The sequence below is a fragment of the Topomyia yanbarensis genome, chromosome 2, assembly GCF_030247195.1.
Source record: "Topomyia yanbarensis strain Yona2022 chromosome 2, ASM3024719v1, whole genome shotgun sequence".
In the NCBI taxonomy this organism is placed as follows: domain Eukaryota; kingdom Metazoa; phylum Arthropoda; class Insecta; order Diptera; family Culicidae; genus Topomyia; species Topomyia yanbarensis.
In genome coordinates this window covers 296,045,592-296,063,665 of record NC_080671.1, presented here as the reverse complement: position 1 = coordinate 296,063,665, position 18,074 = coordinate 296,045,592, and the positions used below count along the sequence as shown (strand labels likewise).

Below are 18,074 nucleotides of genomic sequence, written 5' to 3'. Positions count from 1 at the left end.
ATTTAAACTCCTTTTTTAATATTCAAATAATTATTTAGTATCATTCAGTATCATTATTATTATTATTGGTTGTAATGCATTCTTACCTTTGCGTTTCCATAATTTACCTTGAGGCTGATATTTACCGCTTATTGCTATTTCATATACCTTTGCCATTGCAAATCTCCTCTTTAGATTTCAGATTTTAATTTTTTTTCCTCTTTGTTAGTCCTTTTTCCGTTCTGTTAATAAGCTACTTCTGTGTCCACGATTTTATGAATTATTCCGCTCGTACATGAAAGAGAGATTAGTAGATACGAAGATTTCTTGAATGAATATTTCTTTTATGGGACTGTAAATGTGAACTCTTCTAGAATGTTTAAGTTGATTTGTACCAAGTTGTTAATATGACATCTGGTTGATAGTATGAATTCATATTTTTTTTGAGGTCGCTAGCCGTGCATTGAAGAATGCCTAAAACTCTGAACTAGGCCCCGTCGAGTCCAGTCCGTCATCTGTCCGTCTCGTCCTGTCGTGTCTGGGGCTTCCAGGTTACGTGCATTCACCAGACGAGACTAGCTTATGCCAGCCTAATTGTGCACTGGTTTCGTAGAATCGAGGCGATCATCGATATGATAGATCCTACGCGTGAATGCACTTGGCCCAGTCACCTGTCGCATTTGTATATTTGCGTGTGTGAATGTTTACGTGTGTATGGGAAGTGTTGCATGTTGAGATATGTGTGTTACCTGTAAATAATATGTTAATACAAATATGCATGATGTTAAAATAACACATGTGTAATATGCTATTTACAGTTTGTTGTTCGTTCCTACTTATCTGATTCAATTTAGTATGAAAGTACATCTCAATTTTTCTAAAACCTGGCGACGTCTGATGGCAGCGAATAGTCATTGTTGACAGCAATGTTGCCTTTTCATGTTAAATTATCTCGGAGAAGTCATCAGAGGAATATGACGCATGAGATCGAAAATAAATAAAATAAAATAAAGAGTAGAGTTAGTACTGTTATTGAATATTAATTGAACGATTGTATACTATTCCCCCGAAAATCATTCCCCAGAAAGCCATTCCCCAGAATTCCACTCCCCAGAAAATCATCCCCCAGAATATACTATTCCCCAGAAAGTCATTTCCTAGAATGTACCATTCCCCAGAATTCCATACCCCAGAATACACCATCTCCCAGAAAGTAATTCCCCAGAAAAGTTTAACTTTTTTTATTGATTTGATCTTTTCAAACGTACTACTCGTTCCAAGAGGCAGATCACTTGTGATGCATTTTTAAAAATCAGCGAAATTAAATGCATTTATTTCCATCAAAATAGAAATTCATAATGTATTTTGCTTTGCGTGCAATGTCTTTTGCGTTGCGTGCAAGACGTCAAAACCCTACGAAAAAACTAGCCTTACATTCCAAAAAACGTCGAACAACTTGTATCAGCGTAGGACGTTTATTGAACAAACTTTTCTGCGAGGGAGTGCAAAGTTGATGCAAAAATGGAAATTAAATGCATTTTTCTAATTTGATGCAAATTTGTTATACATTGCTAGAGTGATCTGCCCCTAGACTCGTACCCACTTCCATCGAACGACATTCTTCGATTCGGTCACATTTGAAATGATTTGCATTGTGTTGAAACCGGAAGTTAGGATGACATTATTTATTCCGAATTTAAATAAAGAATAGCTGACTTTCCCGAAAAACCATTCCACAGAAACTAAGATACCGAAGTGTTTTCCCCAGAAAGAACTATTCTCCAGAAAACCATATCCAGAATGAACCAATGCTCATAAGTTCATTCCACAGTTATAACCATTTCCCAGACATTTTTTTTGAAGTGGGAAATTTTTTTGATGAAAATCAAAACATTTTTTCAGTATGTTGCCCATATTGCTCCCCTCGAAAAGTGCACTGGTAGCAGCATTAGACAATAGCAATATAGGACAAATCGCAAAATTCAGTACAGGTGTGTTTTTCTGTGCCATTCAACAGAAACCATAGAAAGCGGTAGCCCCCTTCCTAGGATCTAAAAGATTGAAACAGTGTTATGTAAGTAAGGTTATGTGGCGAAACCAAAACTTTGTACATTACCTAAGTCAATGCATGATGCTGGTACGGATAAGCCGTCGAAAGCGGCGGCTCCTCGCAAAAATATCGTTGCACTAGTTCGACCAAAACACCAGCTACACCTTTTATACACGCTTCCAACCACTCATTTACAAATTACTCAGCCCTCAGGCCCACGAGCAATTGGTATATCCCCCGTATACTTGCACATATGTCAGTAGCGCCATAATCGCAAATGCGATAACAGTCCCAACTAATAATATATTCAATTCAAAATGATCGCTAACATTGACGAATAATTGTTGTCGAGTATTATGTCTAACTCTGTGGTAAAAGTACCATTTGGCGTAAGGTATGAAAATACTTTCGAATGTATTTAGTGCAACCTATTTGAGTAAACCGAGCAATCGGGTGGATCGTACATTTGCGTACGAAACATTCCCAATACAAAAGCAAGATAAATGCTCTAAAAACCCACGAAACCATTTGTCAAAATATGCATTCGTTTCGATTTTAATATGGATTTAACCAAAGCTCCAAATACGGAATCAACATATATGTTTGAATAAACCGGGCAGACGAAAAGATCACAAGTTTGCGTGCAAGAGTTACTTGGCGTACAAATTCAAAGAACTGCTCATGTTTGAAAGAAGGATCCAAGTCCTATGTTCGAGTAAACCGGTTATACGAGAGGATAACAGGTTTGCTTGCGAGAGGCCGCCGCTCTCGACGGCACATCCTCAGCAGCTTAACACCGCATAAGTTCCTTTAATTAGGTATGCGTAAACCTTTGGCATAACCACAAATAATGACCCAGCAAACCACTAAGCACTAAAGTAAGCAGCATATTGACTATATAAGAGCTGTCCAATGTTTATAAGCTTTATATGGGCTTCACAAATGTTTATAAGCTGTATATCAACTTTGCAAATGTTTATAAGTTGTATACAAGCTTTGCGAATGTTCATAAGCATTACGAACATTAAGCATTAAAATAGACCGTATATGGGTATATGAAGCTATACTTTAGAGCCTAAAAACTATGTAGTTGTAAGCCGTAAGCGGTAGCCAGCAATGCCGTTATAACGCCGTTAATGGTTGACATTTCTATTAATCAAAAACAATGAAGTCCAAATCAAAACAAATATGAGATGGCGCACTTTGTAAGCACAAAAAAGCTTATCGGCTTAGGAGCAATAAACAAATTAAAGGGAATCAAATCTTTAAGCCATAAAATGATGGGAAACTGCGATGAATAAATTTTAGTTTTGTGTAGGAAAGGAGGTAATTTGAAAAAAAATCGCAAAACCATGCTTTTGGTCGTCAGTGAGTGAAATCAACTTCTAATCAAAATCGTTCGATTTAATATCATTCATATAACCAAATGCCCAAATGAATCAAACAGCAAGCGCACTGGAACAACTTTATCCCATAGCTTCTAGAAGCTTAAGTTCGAGCCTGGATCAAACGCTGTATTGAAAAAAGGTTAAACACATGTGGCTGATAGATCATGAAAGATAGAAAGAAAGAAAAACAACTTCTCCATTTTCATTTTGTTTTTTTTTTCTCAACCAGTGCACAAATTGTTTTGACATTCCTCCATAGGCGCGGTAGAAAAGTGGGAGTAGGCTGTATATCAGCCGAATATTTCGCCAAAAATGGCTTTTGAACAGCACTCATGTACAATATGAAGCCTATAAGCTCAGTTCAGGCATCAAATACAGACTACATACGGGGAACGTGCCCTTTAAGCCAATATATTCTGATTCCTGAAGCTCAGTTACTCTTGTTCTGTACGTGGCTATAGAACCGATAACTTTTCTGGGGAATGGGGCATTCTGGGGAATGACTTTCTGGGGAATGACTTTCTGGGGAATGTGGCATTCTGGATAATGGTTTTCTAGGGATTGGTACATTCTGGGAAATGTCTTTCTGGGGAATGGTACATTCTGGGGAAGGGAATTCTGGGGAATGGCTTGCTGGGAAATGGCTTTCGGGGGAATGGTATACAACCTCATTGAACCACACACATGTACCATGCAATAAAACTACTTGGAATCGTCCAAATGCCAGAAAATGATATATATTTACCATTAACGACAATTAACTCCGTTAGAAGTTTCTCATGCTATGCTGGACGGGAATGGATGATTGACGTGCATCGGTAAATCAATCGTACCTTCATTTATCCAATCCGAATGAATCGAATCGAATGCACGAATTGAACACAAGTAAAAAGTGACCAACGAATCCCAAGAAGGATCACCCACTGTTCCATCATATAAGCCAGTTCTGCATCCATTCGCTGGTCCACATGTCACAAATACTCAGACGCCCACATACACAGATAGCACACAATTGTACACTAGTACCAAAAACTACAATTATTACAACACAACACAACTAATAGGGTTCTACTGTTATTTTTTTTTAATGCGCCTGTGCGCCGAGGTCGACCGATAAATCGACACACAATGACTTCCACTGCGAGCCGTGCACACAAAGACTGCCGTTAAGCTGTTCAACAGTGTCTGCAAACACAGCCCACAGAAAAAGTCAATCCACGGCGACCCGCCAATCGGCCATGCCAGTGTGAACAGGCTCTTAGTTGACTGTTAGTTTGGGCTGGTGCAGAGTATGAAAAAACACAAAACATAAAAAAGGCCCATAAGCCCTCTCGGTCTCCTCGATGCACCACTATCGAGGCGCAATGCAATAACCATCCTAAAGCAGGTGTCTGCTCAAATATGCTTGAAGATGTTTGCAATACCGTCAAACCCGTCAACCTAGGAGAGGGAATAAATAAAGTTTATTGAATTCAATATATAAATTTATTGTCTCCCGACCAATAATTTTATTTATTGAATTTAAAACATAGTTTCATTGAACCTATTAATCTCTTTTTCTGCGTGTATATCTCAGCAATCAAGCATAATTTTAGAATTGTGAAAACCCAACTTTGTAGAGCTTTTTCATACAAGTAATGTGGGATACTCAGTTTACACCAAAATGTTGGTAGACATAAGCTAACACAACGACGACGCACAGTGGCGGGTCTTCATACAAAAGTCGGACAAAACCTCAAATGTTACCCAAATTGGCTGAAAATCACAATTTAAGCTAATTTTGAGGTGCTGAGCTCATTTTTGATGTCAAAAGTCGTAAAATATTAAATGCATTTTTCCATACAGTGTCATTGAACCTTTCTTATAACTATGATTCCGTTTTCATGATAGATTTTCCGTTACTGTTCACCAATGTCAGCAATATCATAAAAATGAAGAACACTACTTTAAATCCATTGTATAACGTGTTGGTTTACTGTAGATTGTCTAACTATTTTACACAAAACACCATGCGCCTCCATATCAGCAACAAAGCTTCAAAATCTCCTTAAAACTTTTTGCGCACCTAGGCGCAGAACGAGACCATGATATTCGAAAAGTAGAGGTTATTTCCCATAGAATGTATACTATGTGACCGTTCCGAAATGTTTCCGAAATTTGTACAGAATACATTAGTGAAAAAAGTATTTTTGATCTGACCACCTCAAACATATTTAAACTAAAAAGTCATAGTTCCAAGCAAATTTACCAAATGTATTTTATTCACTAACCAACTACTTTCGTTCCTCTACACAATGAGGGTAGTTGTGCTAAAATCGGACCAAAATCAAAAGAGCAACATGCATATGAAGTGAACAGAGCAATGGTGGTTTCGGAAATGAAAATCATTAAAAAATCCGGACTTTGCTACGTTTAAACTCTTGTTAAAAATCTTGTTCTTATCCAATGACCATAAAATTTTGAATATACATCATTCAATACATGAGAAATTTGGGAAAAATATAAAATATAAATATTTCAAAAATAAATTTTTGAGGTTTTGGCCAGCCTCCTGCCACTGTGCGACGTATGGAGATATTTTTCCATCACAAAATTTTATTTTTTAAAGATTATGAAGTTTTATTAGAGCATGCTCATAAATACGAAAAACGTAGTATTTGCTTGACAACAATAAAGAAAGATATTCTGAAACAGTATTTTTCCCCTCAAAGAGGTAAGGGGTCTCAGAGGCCCGGCTAGTTACAGTTCTTATTGAAATTGTAATTTGAAATGCAAATGATCGGGCGTTTGCGGGCTTTTGATTCTCTCACTGATAAAACGACAAAAAGACTTTTGAATTCCTCGGGACTTAGGAGCGATGTTTCTTGAAGTCATTTTAGTTTGCCTTTTTAAGTGTTAGATTCAAAAGATAAATAAAAATCAATATATTTTTTGAAATCTATCCCGGTAAGCCTAGCAGAACGTCTGGCTGGCTCTAACTAGTACCCAGCTCGTCACATAAAAGATTTTGATTAGAATTGATTGTATCACTGGAGCCTATACTAACTAGACCCAGATAGGAGTCCGTCTAGCGTCACTGCGATACGTTGCTATTACTAGCTAGTTACATTCACAATTGCACATGGGATTCCTTATATAAGTGGGACAATTGAGCGATCGAAAATAAAAGGCGCAAAAACAGAATATGCTTCGTAAAACCTGCTTCAAATATATTACAATAATAAAACCGGATACAATCTTCAAGTATAAAAATCGGACAGGGCCTCTTCTTAGAAAAAGTCGGATAAAAAACCTACAGTATAAAAACCGGAATTTTTTTTTTACAAAGTAGTCGTGTTTAACCTTGAACGTCACGATATACGGATGCTCTTGCGTGCGATTTATTTAACTTTAAACGGTTTTTATACTAATGGCTCAACCTTGCCGGGTGTTACGGGTAAGAACTTTTTTACTTTTTTTATGCTGAAGGATTTCTGTCCGATATTTATACCTGAAGTTTTGTTTCCGATATATTCTAATATGTGTGAAACGAGTTTGCGAAGCATGTTCTGTCCTTGCGACTTATATTTTCAGTTGCTCAATTATACGTAGAACGGCAACATTACTTTGCCTCGTGTAAAAAGTAATGACAAAAATATTATTCATTCTCACCAGTTTGGTTGGCTGTTTCATCATACGAATCTGCCATCAAACTATTCAAACTGCCCATTTGAGCGGCCTCGGCCAACTTGAAGACACCCATCTGTGAATCCTTTCTCGTCGCCTTTGCTATTGATAATGGTTCCTCATACAAGTATTCAGAATTGGGTATAATCAACTCATCCTTAGGTTTAAATGTGCGTTGGTCTTTCTCGTCGTGTTCTTCCAGCTTCACTTGAACAGCTTCATATACAAGGCCATCGTTGCACTCGACATCAGACCCAAAACTCATCGGTCCCGCTTTAATTGGTCGGATCCCTGGAGGACGCAATGGAGGGGCAGGCAACTTATACCATTTGAAATCTGGATGAGCAGTGAAAAATGCATCCTTGTACTGCGAAGATGAGCAGAAATTTTATAATAGATCAATAGAAAAAAGCTCGATTTACCTGCTTGGCTAGTTTTGTGTAGCTCGACTTCTGCTCGTTCTCTAAGTTGGCCCACCAGTCACCAAGTATTTTAGTGATCGATCTGCGAAAATAATATTAACAAAAAAATGTTACATTAGAATGGTGAGTGAAACTTAGATTTTTTAGTCTTTACTAGAGATGCACCGAATATTCGGTCGACCGAATATTCGGGCCGAATACCAGCCGATTTTGGTTTAAGCCGAATATACGGTACACCGAATAATTATACATTAAATATTCGGTATTCGGCCGAATATTACTATTCGGTGCATATCTAGTCGGTACATCATGTTTTTGATTAAAACTGGAACATGATATTCATCTCAATTAAGTCTCATTGAAATCATTTTCATTATCTATCGTAAAGTATTCAACAATCTGATTGATACTGAATAAAAAGTTATATACAAACACAACGGACTCAAACTACAGCTACACCTAAAAACTGCTGATTAACTAGAATATAAAAACTAATTGATTCCCTACCTGTTCTCCAAATTCGGGTGTCTATCTCTTACGATTGCTCTGTGACGTTTGCAGAATATCAAGAAAGCATTCATTGGACGTCGGGCATGGTGATCTGGTGGAGTTGTGTTTTGGAATACTTGATTATCACAAACATTCATGTTAAACTCTTTCTTTATGTAGAACTTGGAACTGCAGGAAGGATTTGTAGGCTCATCATCAGGCACATGGTCATCCTCATTGGACGAATAGTTACCATTAGGTGCAACTTTTGTCTCCAGACGGTCATATGATTTAGAATAATTGTGGTGCTGGTTTTGAAGGTCATTCATGTTCCTGCTAGAATTTGTACTCAGTGTGGTAGAGATAATGGTAGACTTTTCTTCAACATTTTTTTGTGTGGTGTCTTTTTGGTCAATAATATCTCTAACGGTACTGCATGTGGTTTTTAGATCTTTGGCTGTATCACGTTTATTATTGTTAGCATAGAAGTTGTACAAATTTATATTTTTTTCCAGCGTAAATCTGTACGAAGCAGCGTTTTTGGTTTGATGACTATTCAAATTGTAATTTTGGTTCTCGGAGGCCGTATTATTGTTGAAGTAGCACTTAAGATTATTATTGCCATTGTTTCCGTCACCAATTACCGTTTGCTGCTGCTGGTTTGCCGATCCAACGGTGTTTCCATACATATCGGAAGACGATAGCGGTTCATTATTAACGCTGTTTATCATATCGATTTTTCTATGTGCACGACACAAAACCTTAAACGACCGATAGTGATTTTTTACGATCGTCAGCCGTCTAGGGAGGCATTCTCTTTTGCACCATCAATTAAGAATATAAGGCTTGTTCATATAAAACGTTGATGAAATATTTGTTGCGCTTTGCTGAAACAAAATAAAAAACACATAAGATAAACTATTTGTAATTTGTAATTTATTTATCAGCAGAACGAAAACTTGTCAGTTACATAAACTTTGTATCAAGTCAAGGAAAAATGGACATTTTAATTATTACTTTTCAGAAAAGTTGGTAGGGTGTAGACATATTGTTAAGTAGAAGATTCATTTAGTAGGCTCTATTGAGCGCCGCTTTGAAAGATGTCAGTGAATTTTGCTGCCTCACAGAAAGTGGTAACGAGTTCCAGGTGGACGCTCCATACACTAGGACACTTTTTCGCAGGCTGGTGGTGTGGTGTGGCATATTAAAAGATCTGGCTCGTTCGTTTCGTCCGATTGGGGCGTGATGCTTAATATAGTCCGGATGCAAACCGTGGTAGGCCCCATACATAAAGTGGCATATGCGTCGACGATAGTTTTCGAGAAGATCGCATCCGAGTATTGTGTGTCGCACCAATCGGGTTGTGTCACGCCGTCGTAGCCCGTATACAAACCTCACTGACGACTTGAAGCATCGGTGTAATTGTTCTTTTTGTGTAGCTGAGAGTCCAGGGTAAAAAACAATGTCTCCGTACGAGAAGAATGGCATCAGTACTGCTTGGGTGAGTTTTTTACGAGTTCGTACGGAAAGTACTCCTTGAAATCGTCGGAAAGTTCGAAGAGTGTTGTAGGTCTTTTTTGTGATTTCGTTGACTTGTGCACCCCATTTTAAGTTGGAGTCCATGATGAGTCCGAGGTTTTTGACTTCTTTGGATAGTGCAATGGATTCACCACAGAACCAAATATTTTCCTGCGGCACTACCGTACCTTCCTTGCAGAATATTATAGCCTTTGTCTTTTTGGGGTTGGGAAAAAGTTGGTTTTCTATCGCCCAATTTTGGATTGCGTTGAGGTCGGCGTTGATCAGCTGAATAAGTCTGTTAACATCGTTTTTATGACCAGATACGTATATTTGGAGATCGTCTGCATAGAGATGGTATTCGCATTTAACGACACTTGGTAGGCTGTTTATGTATAGCGAGAAAAGAAGCGCGCTTAGACACGAACCTTGCGGTGTTCCGTCTGTTAACATCCTAGCGGTCGAGGTGGTATTACCAAGGTCTACTCGCTGGCTCCGTTGGTCCAGGAACGATGATATCAGCTTACATGCGGAGTTTGAAAAACCGAATTCCCTCTTAAGCTTCGTTTTTAGTAAACCGTGTTTGACGCAATTGAAAGCTAAGGAAAAGTCGACGAGAACCATTTGGAACCCATTATGCTATTGATGACTATCTTTTGTCGGAGAAACAATTTTGTGGCGTTCAATGTTGAATTTTGTTGAACCTGCTGCCGAAATAACGTTTAGTTCAGAGTGTATGTAAGGAGAGTGAAGACAACTGTCATGATTATCTGTCAGTAATATTCCAAACGAACAAATGATCTCTCAAAATACATGGATTTGTCTCGTTTGGAATGACATTGACAAATAATCATTGTTCCAATTTTGACAGCGTCGTCACTCTCCTTATATGCACTCAGGTTTAGTTGTAAACATCGTAAACTCTACAGTAAGATGCACAGGTGTCCACATTTCGGCTGTCACTTGTCTCAAGCAGACAAGAAGATAAGAAAGAGAAAACAAAGGCACGTGGTGTCTTATACTATGTTCACAAAGAGAATAGTGAAAGAGACGCAGAGTGAAAATCAGTCAAAACGGCAACACTCCCTTTACGATGATTTCAACACTAGAATTTGGCAACCGTTTCCAAAGGTAGCACTTTAAATGACTCCTATTATATTTTGAAAACAAACCGTATGTCGATCGATGGATTTGTTTATCAAACGATGTGCATTTCGAAACAAAGAGATGAAATAATTCTAAAGCTTATTTTTACTCATACATATACTCTAGAATGCACCTTACAATCACGATTGAGCTAAATTCTGACGAAAATTCAAATTTCTTTTTTGATAGAAGTACAATACTTATCTCCTCCAACTCAGACATGAGTAATGTTTATTTACATTGCACGATTGGTCTGCTCAATAAGGTATTTTTGGCTTCACACTATTCGTCTCTTTCCCTATTCTCTTTGACAATTGCGTAGCTAGTTTGATCCAGTCCCCAACCTCAATATTGAACCAGATTCTGATTGGTCGTTTTGCCAGTTTTGAGCGTTCATTATATTTACAAACGGGATGGAAAACAGTGCTGCTGAATCTATTCTGGCAACTTTTCACACACATCAACATTACATGCAAATTGAATAAAAGTCCTGAATGACGATATAGCTACGTTTATTGTTAAGAGAGACATGAATAAAAATTAAATTTAATTTTAAAGGCTGCTAGCATTGTAAATTCATGGTTGAGGTGCGATCTTTGAGGTACAATTCCTTTCAGCAATTGCAAAAAGCACACAAAAGGAATATGGCAACGATGAACGCTTGTTGTCTTTAGATTTACGGCAGGGCCTAGTCGAGAAAATTAAGAAGAACAAGAAGCCTATTGTCGTCTCTTCTCTTAGGTTCACACTACACAGCTAAAACACGTTATAATAAGGGGCCGTACACAAATGACGTAGCTTTTTTCCGACGATTTTTGACCCCTCCCACCCCCCTCGTAGCATTTGGTCACAAAATTCTAACCTCCCTCTCGTAAATAACGTAGCATTTACCTACCCCCCCCCCTCATCCTGTGCAACGCAACGCGACCGGAGGATGAAAAAAAATTACATATGTTTTACAATTATGTCGAATACATGTCCTTTCAAAATGTTTGACGACTTTTATAAACATTTTCATTATAACACAAATTGCGTACAAAATAAGCTCATTTCATGACAAATATAGTGTTGATAGTTTTGTTTTGAATTTTATATGTCATGGAGAGCATGAAGGGAAGTTCTCTCAGTTCGAAATCCTGCAGCTGCCAATGATTCTAACAAGAATACGTTCATCTAAATTACTAATTTATATTTAGTTGAATCCGAAGAGAAAATTTAATTCAGCTACCAAACTAATAGCCGTAAGCACAAAGCCGTACTAACTGTTTTTAAACCGGACTAACTTTTAAACCGGCCTAAAATATTTGGTAAGCTTTAATCAAACGATGCTGTCATTTATATGGCTGCGTTCTGATCTGCGTTACACGTCAATGCTAAAAAACAACAAATTCAAGTTAAAGAAAATGAGTAAATTCATCCCGATATTTTCTTGCAGTAAAATAGCTTTTCTTCGTCAAATATATCGTTCCATAGGGTTTGAGACAATTTTGTCAACTTGTTGCCGATCAGTAGCGCTGTGACAGTCTTAGGTAGAGGACGTGTAATTGCGGTGGTACAGTACATCCCGCGGTAGGAAGTTGTTTTAGATAAAAAGTGTGCTTTATAATTGGCTACTGTTTCATTAAATATTGTGTGCGATATAAAGTGTCGGGATTAAAATACCAGGTTGTTGTACGAATATCAAAAATATAAGAAAAGTGTTTTTTGCTATCTGCCGGTCATGAGATGACGCGTGGAAAAAAGTGAGCTTGTGTGCGAATCTATAGAGTCATAGATGGTAGCGTTGTGGTAAGCAGTGTGTGTGAGAACCAGAACAAGCAAAAATCCCATGTGCCAAGCGGCTAAGCTGACAACGAGGACTGGATGGGACCTTCCCCCGCGTTCTATTACAGCATTTATTTTATCTAGGTTATCGCCCAAATATCACTTATTAATGGCCCCTCGAGTGCCGGTACGAAAGCATGTTTTGAGAGTGAGACTTCTATTTTAATTATTACTTTCAAGCTAATAGTGAATGTTGGTGCTTTTGACTGGGAGCGGAGGCTCTTACTATACCAGTACTGGTCTATGTGTGAGTGGTTTATGACTGTATTGGGTTAAGCAACTGAGTGCCTTCAACAGTCCTCGCTCTCGCTCGCATGATTTTTACATAAATACATACACACCAGTAGCGTGGTAAACAGACGACAGATTCGGATATTCTGCGCGTCTGGTCGAAACCTGGGACGGGACTTGCCGATAAATGCTTACTTTTTCTTTTTTTTTCTGTTTATTTTGTCGCTCTTCTCGCATAGCTTCTCTTTTTGCCTCACATAGTTTGAATGAACTGGCTGCATTGACAGTGCCCCATGGCCGCATTTGACGTTCGATTCATCAACCCACTTAGAGGTTCAAGCAGCACTAATGAATTATTTTATTTATTTGGACTTATTTTATAGATTTTATAGATTCCGTTCCAATTTCCGGTCCGCTTGATGAAAGTATTGATGCCGTACGCTGCGCAAGTGGAAATATTGTCGATAAATCGATTAATGATTAATGTTTTGATGGTACAAGTGCATCTTGAAAATATTGTTCATGTAGAAGTCAAGTGGAATTGACAGTATTATTATTGGTTGTATTCCTGTCTGCTTCTGCTTACTTGTTCGTTCGCTTCGTTGTCATATGCTCGGAGCTCAGAGGTACTTAACCTTTTGGCAGTTGCGCTGGTGCACTGAAAGCACGCTGCTGTGAAAATCTAGCGAAATCATCTTAGGGCACTAGCGGCTGCTCGTTCAGTGGGCCATAAGCGCTACTTCCGGAGGGTTAAGCAAATGCATGCAATGCCGATATTTGCCAGGTTTAAGTGTAAATAAGATGGTAACAGCATTTTTGCTTTTAAGTTTAGCTCATATATTAAAATTGATATATTGATATAAGGAATATTAGGGTTATGTACCACGATTCAGTACATAAACTTCAGTGTATTTTATGATCTCACATTTTTTATTTCGTGGAGTAAAGTGCCTATGTTCACCCTATAGAGGGGCATTTCTCACTGGTTCGTTGATTGCTCGGCCTGCAGTAGGTGGAGTGCGTGCAGATTGGCATCAGCATGCTTCGTTGTTGGGAAACGGTATAGTAGCGGAAATGCTGTGAAAACGGTGAAACTCTTGTTTGGACCGCGGCAAGAACTCGAGTCGGCATAACAAGGATGGCAGACGTTTCTCTGGTCAACGGCGTCAGAAGGGGGGGGGGGGGGGGTACTGGTGGAGACATGGCGAACATGGGCTCATTACCCTATATGTGCCCTTCACCATACGCTTATTATGATTAATCCCTTCATGCCTGTTTACATATTGGATCCGAAAAGCGATCCCAATGACCAACATAATTGTTATTCTAAGAAAATCAGCATAGAATAGGAGTTATAGCGGTTTGAATGTAATATAAGTTGTAAGTGGCTTGGGGATGATGGTGTTAATAGTCAATATACTTCTTATATCTATATTTACTTCTATATCCAAGAGAGAGAGAATGGCTCAATAGCGTCGCTGGTGGATTTTCAGGAGAGCCGCGAGATCATTATAACAAATGGCACTTTAAAAATCTAGTATTATAATTTAATATATGCCCACTCCATACATTTTATTATTATTTAACGTATTGTTACTAATTGTTTTATTGATACTTCATTACTTCAATTGCTTATATAATAAATTATAATTCACTTTTTCAGCAATATACAAGACGCTGCATTTTTTTCACACAAGTCAGTGAAGTTTAGATAATGTAGCGTAAACGAATTATCGAATGTTCAACATTGCTCGAGTCATATAATAATAATGTTTATGAGGAATACGAATACAACTGCTTTATTTTTTTTATGTAGTTCATCTATAGGAGCCACATTCTAGGTGTTACTGACGTTCAGTTTAGTTTGTGTGTTAAATTTTTAGTTCAAATGAGTACTTTTTTAATCCATAATAGTGTGCAGGTTTGATGTTGACTATATTGCGTGAATTCACCATATTCATATTAAGTATAGAAAGAATTTTCATAATATTTATTTGTTGATTGTTATTTTATATTTCCTGGAAAATTTCATTTAATTATGCAGTGAAGGCTCGCTTTTGCTAGCATGACGCAGTGAGCGCTCAACTTCCGAGCTGAACAGACGCTATTACGCTATTGTCTCGCGGAAGTCGAACACAAGCTAATTTAACAGCAGCAGTGACTTATTTCTTCTGTTCATCGCCGAGCCGTTTCGCACGACTTCGCGATGGGCCGTCGAGAAAACACATTTCGCATAGATTTTGCGAATGTGCCGAAAAAACCGGACATTGCCAAAGTGCATAAATTTTGTGCGACAATACTGGGACTAAAACAAGGTGAAGTGTTACGAATTCAAAACAGCAGAGCTCTAGGAGTGACTTTCGTGAAAGTAGTGAGTTTGGAGCTGGCGCAACGAATTTGTGAAGAACACGATAATCGGCATGAAATTACAGTTGACGGGAAGAAATACCCGTTAAGAATCACACTGGAGGATGGAGCTGTATAAATAAGGCTCTATGACCTATCGGAAGATGTCTCGGATCAAAAAATCACCGACTTTCTCGGAAGATACGGCGATATATACTCAATACGGGAACAATACTGTGGAACTGAAGTTGATTTTCCAGGTATTCCGACTGGCGTTCGAATCGTTAAAATGGTTGTAGAGCGCAATATCGAATCATGGATAACCATAGATGGCGAGACGACACAAGTAGCGTATTTTGGACAACGTCAAACTTGTCGTCATTGCCGCGAATATATTCACATCGGGGCTACCTGTGTGCAAAACAAAAAGCTACTAGTGCAAAAATCATACGCGGACGCTGCAAAGCAGATGAGCTCGACACCAATGCCACAAAAAGTAACAAAACAAATCACTCCCAATGTGAACAATAATGACAACAACTCGGCCAAGCTTATGCAACCGCCGAAACAAATTCCGAAGCGGCAGCAAAAAACGTTACTACCACCACCGATCTCGGACGAACAAAATTTTCCCAATTTACTCTCCACTTTGGGAACAAATGATCCACCAAGCAGCGGGTTGATGACCGGGGCTACAGGTCAACCACCGCTTGCAAATGCTGGCACAGACCACAGAACTATAAGCGATGGCAACGAAACAGACTCATCTATAGACCTATCAAATTCCAAAAGACAGCTTCGCATTCGCCCTCCAGGCAAAAAGCAGCGTGTCGAGGAAGAGAACGCCAAGCGAGACGGGAGCAACAACACGTCCTAATGGCTGAGTTCTCTAGTTATAACATCGCCACCGTCAATATTAACAATATCACGAACGCAACGAAGATTGAAGCACTTCGATCCTTCATTCGAACGCTAGAGCTGGACATCGTGTTTATTCAGGAGATAGAGAACGAACAACTCTCTCTCCCTGGTTTCAACGTGATCTGCAACGTGGATCAAATGAGGCGGGGAACGGCAATTGCACTTAGGGATTATATACAGTTTTCGCATGTCGAAAAAAGCCTGGATGGTCGCCTCATTGCTCTAAGAGTGCAAAACACTACTCTATGCAACATCTACGCCCCATCAGGGAGCGCACTTAGAGCCGAAAGGGAAAGATTTTTTAACGGCACACTAGCCTATTATCTTCGCTATAATACGCAACACATCATTCTCGCTGGTGATTTTAACTGCGTTCTCCGTGCAAGTGATTCCACAGGTGTCAACTCGAGCCCAGCACTCCAGGCTACCGTGCAGCAACTTCAACTTCAAGACGTTTGGCTGAAACTACACCCCGCAACCCCCGCACCAACATATATTACGCACAATGCGGCATCCAGGCTCGACCGTATTTATATAAGCACAGGACTTTGTGAACATCTACGAAGTGCAACAACGCACGTATGTGCTTTTTCAGACCACAAAGCGCTAACAGCACGTATTTGTCTTCCTCATCTCGGCCGTGCCCAAGGTCGTGGCTTTTGGTCCCTTCGACCGCATCTTTTAACCACTGAAAATATCGACGAATTTCAACTCCGTTGGCAGTTTTGGAGCAGACAGAGAAGAAACTACCCCAATTGGCTGACATGGTGGATATCTTTTGCGAAGCCAAAAATTAAATCGTTTTTTCGCTGGAAATCGAGCGAAGCATATCAAATTTTCAACGCTGAATACCAACGCCTTTATACTGAGCTACGGCTCGCCTATGACGGATATTTTCGAAACCCTGCTATGCTAATCACAATTAATCGAGTTAAAGCGCAAATGCTCACGCTGCAACGTCGTTTTGCGCAAAACTTTATACGCATCAACGAGACCTTCCTGGCAGGAGAGAGCCTCTCGACCTTTCAGCTGGGCGACAGACGACGCAGAAAAACAACTATTTCACAGCTGCAAAACGAACAAGGAGAACAAATACGTAGTTCCCTGGAGATAGAACAGTACATGTTCCGATACTTCCAGAATCTGTATGCGAGCGAAGAAACGAGACTGGAGAATATGGGAGAAAACCTCGCAAGCGAGAGAATTGTACCGGAGAATGACGAGATGAACGCTGCACCAATGGCAGAAATTTCAATCGACGAACTGAAAAATGCCATCCGAGCATCGCAGAAACGAAAGTCGCCTGGTATCGATGGGATACCAGTAGAATTCTACCAACGAACCTTCGACACGATATACAGAGAACTCTACTTTGTCATCAATGAAGCGATGACGAATGAGCTTCCGCCCGAATTCACCGATGGCACGATCGTGCTTGTTAAAAAGAGAGGAGGCGATGCCACTCCGAGAGCATATCGTCCGATTAGCCTTCTGAACACCGACTATAAAATTCTCAGCCGTGTGATGAAGGCACGGCTGGAGCGAATACTGCGGACCCACCGTGTTCTGTGCGACGCTCAAAAATGTTCCAACATGATCGCTCAATTTTTCAAGCTACACTCTCGCTGAAAGATCGAGTGTCCAAACTAATAACGAGGAAACAGAAAGGGAAGTTGATATCGTTCGACCTCGATCACGCTTTCGATCGAGTCTCGCATGGGTTTCTGCACCGGACCCTTCTCTCTATTGGAATCAACCAGGAATTCGTCGGGTGGCTCGCTCGGGTTGCCGCTATCTCTTCTTCACGACTGCTAGTTAATGGGCACCTCTCACAGTCGTTCCGTATAGAACGATCAGTAAGACAAGGAGATCCGATCTCGATGCTGCTCTTTGTGGTCTATCTCCATCCTCTTCTCACAAGACTGGAACGTATATGTGATGGTGATCTGTGTGTCGCCTACGCTGACGACATCACTGTGATTGTAACTTCAACACAAACGATCGGTCGTATATTTCAGCTTTTCGACCGTTTCGAGACTGTGTCGGGAGCCAAACTAAATCGACTGAAAACAGTTGCCATTGATGTTGGTTTCA

At 39.5% G+C, this 18,074-nt stretch overlaps 2 protein-coding genes across 5 annotated transcripts in view; one reads left to right on the top strand and one right to left on the bottom strand.

Moving 5' to 3' along the window:
- Positions 1-18,074, bottom strand: part of LOC131683298 (transcription factor Sox-11-A) — a 69,296-nt gene that overhangs the window by 35,176 nt on the left and 16,046 nt on the right. For all 4 annotated transcript variants that reach the window (XM_058965132.1, XM_058965133.1, XM_058965134.1 and 1 more), the window contains 3 exons: positions 8,013-8,881; positions 7,506-7,587; positions 7,069-7,450 (listed from right to left, as the gene is read on the bottom strand). In XM_058965132.1, the coding sequence (XP_058821115.1) occupies positions 7,069-7,450; positions 7,506-7,587; positions 8,013-8,725 (1,177 nt within the window). In that variant the 5' untranslated portion in view covers positions 8,726-8,881. The remainder of the gene's footprint in view (positions 1-7,068; positions 7,451-7,505; positions 7,588-8,012; positions 8,882-18,074) is intronic.
- The window catches only part of LOC131683299 (cartilage-associated protein-like), a 651,036-nt gene continuing 641,882 nt past the window's right edge, over positions 8,921-18,074 (top strand). Inside the window, exon 1 of the mRNA XM_058965141.1 lies at positions 8,921-9,495. Within this exon, the coding sequence (XP_058821124.1) occupies positions 9,457-9,495 (39 nt within the window). The 5' untranslated portion in view covers positions 8,921-9,456. The remainder of the gene's footprint in view (positions 9,496-18,074) is intronic.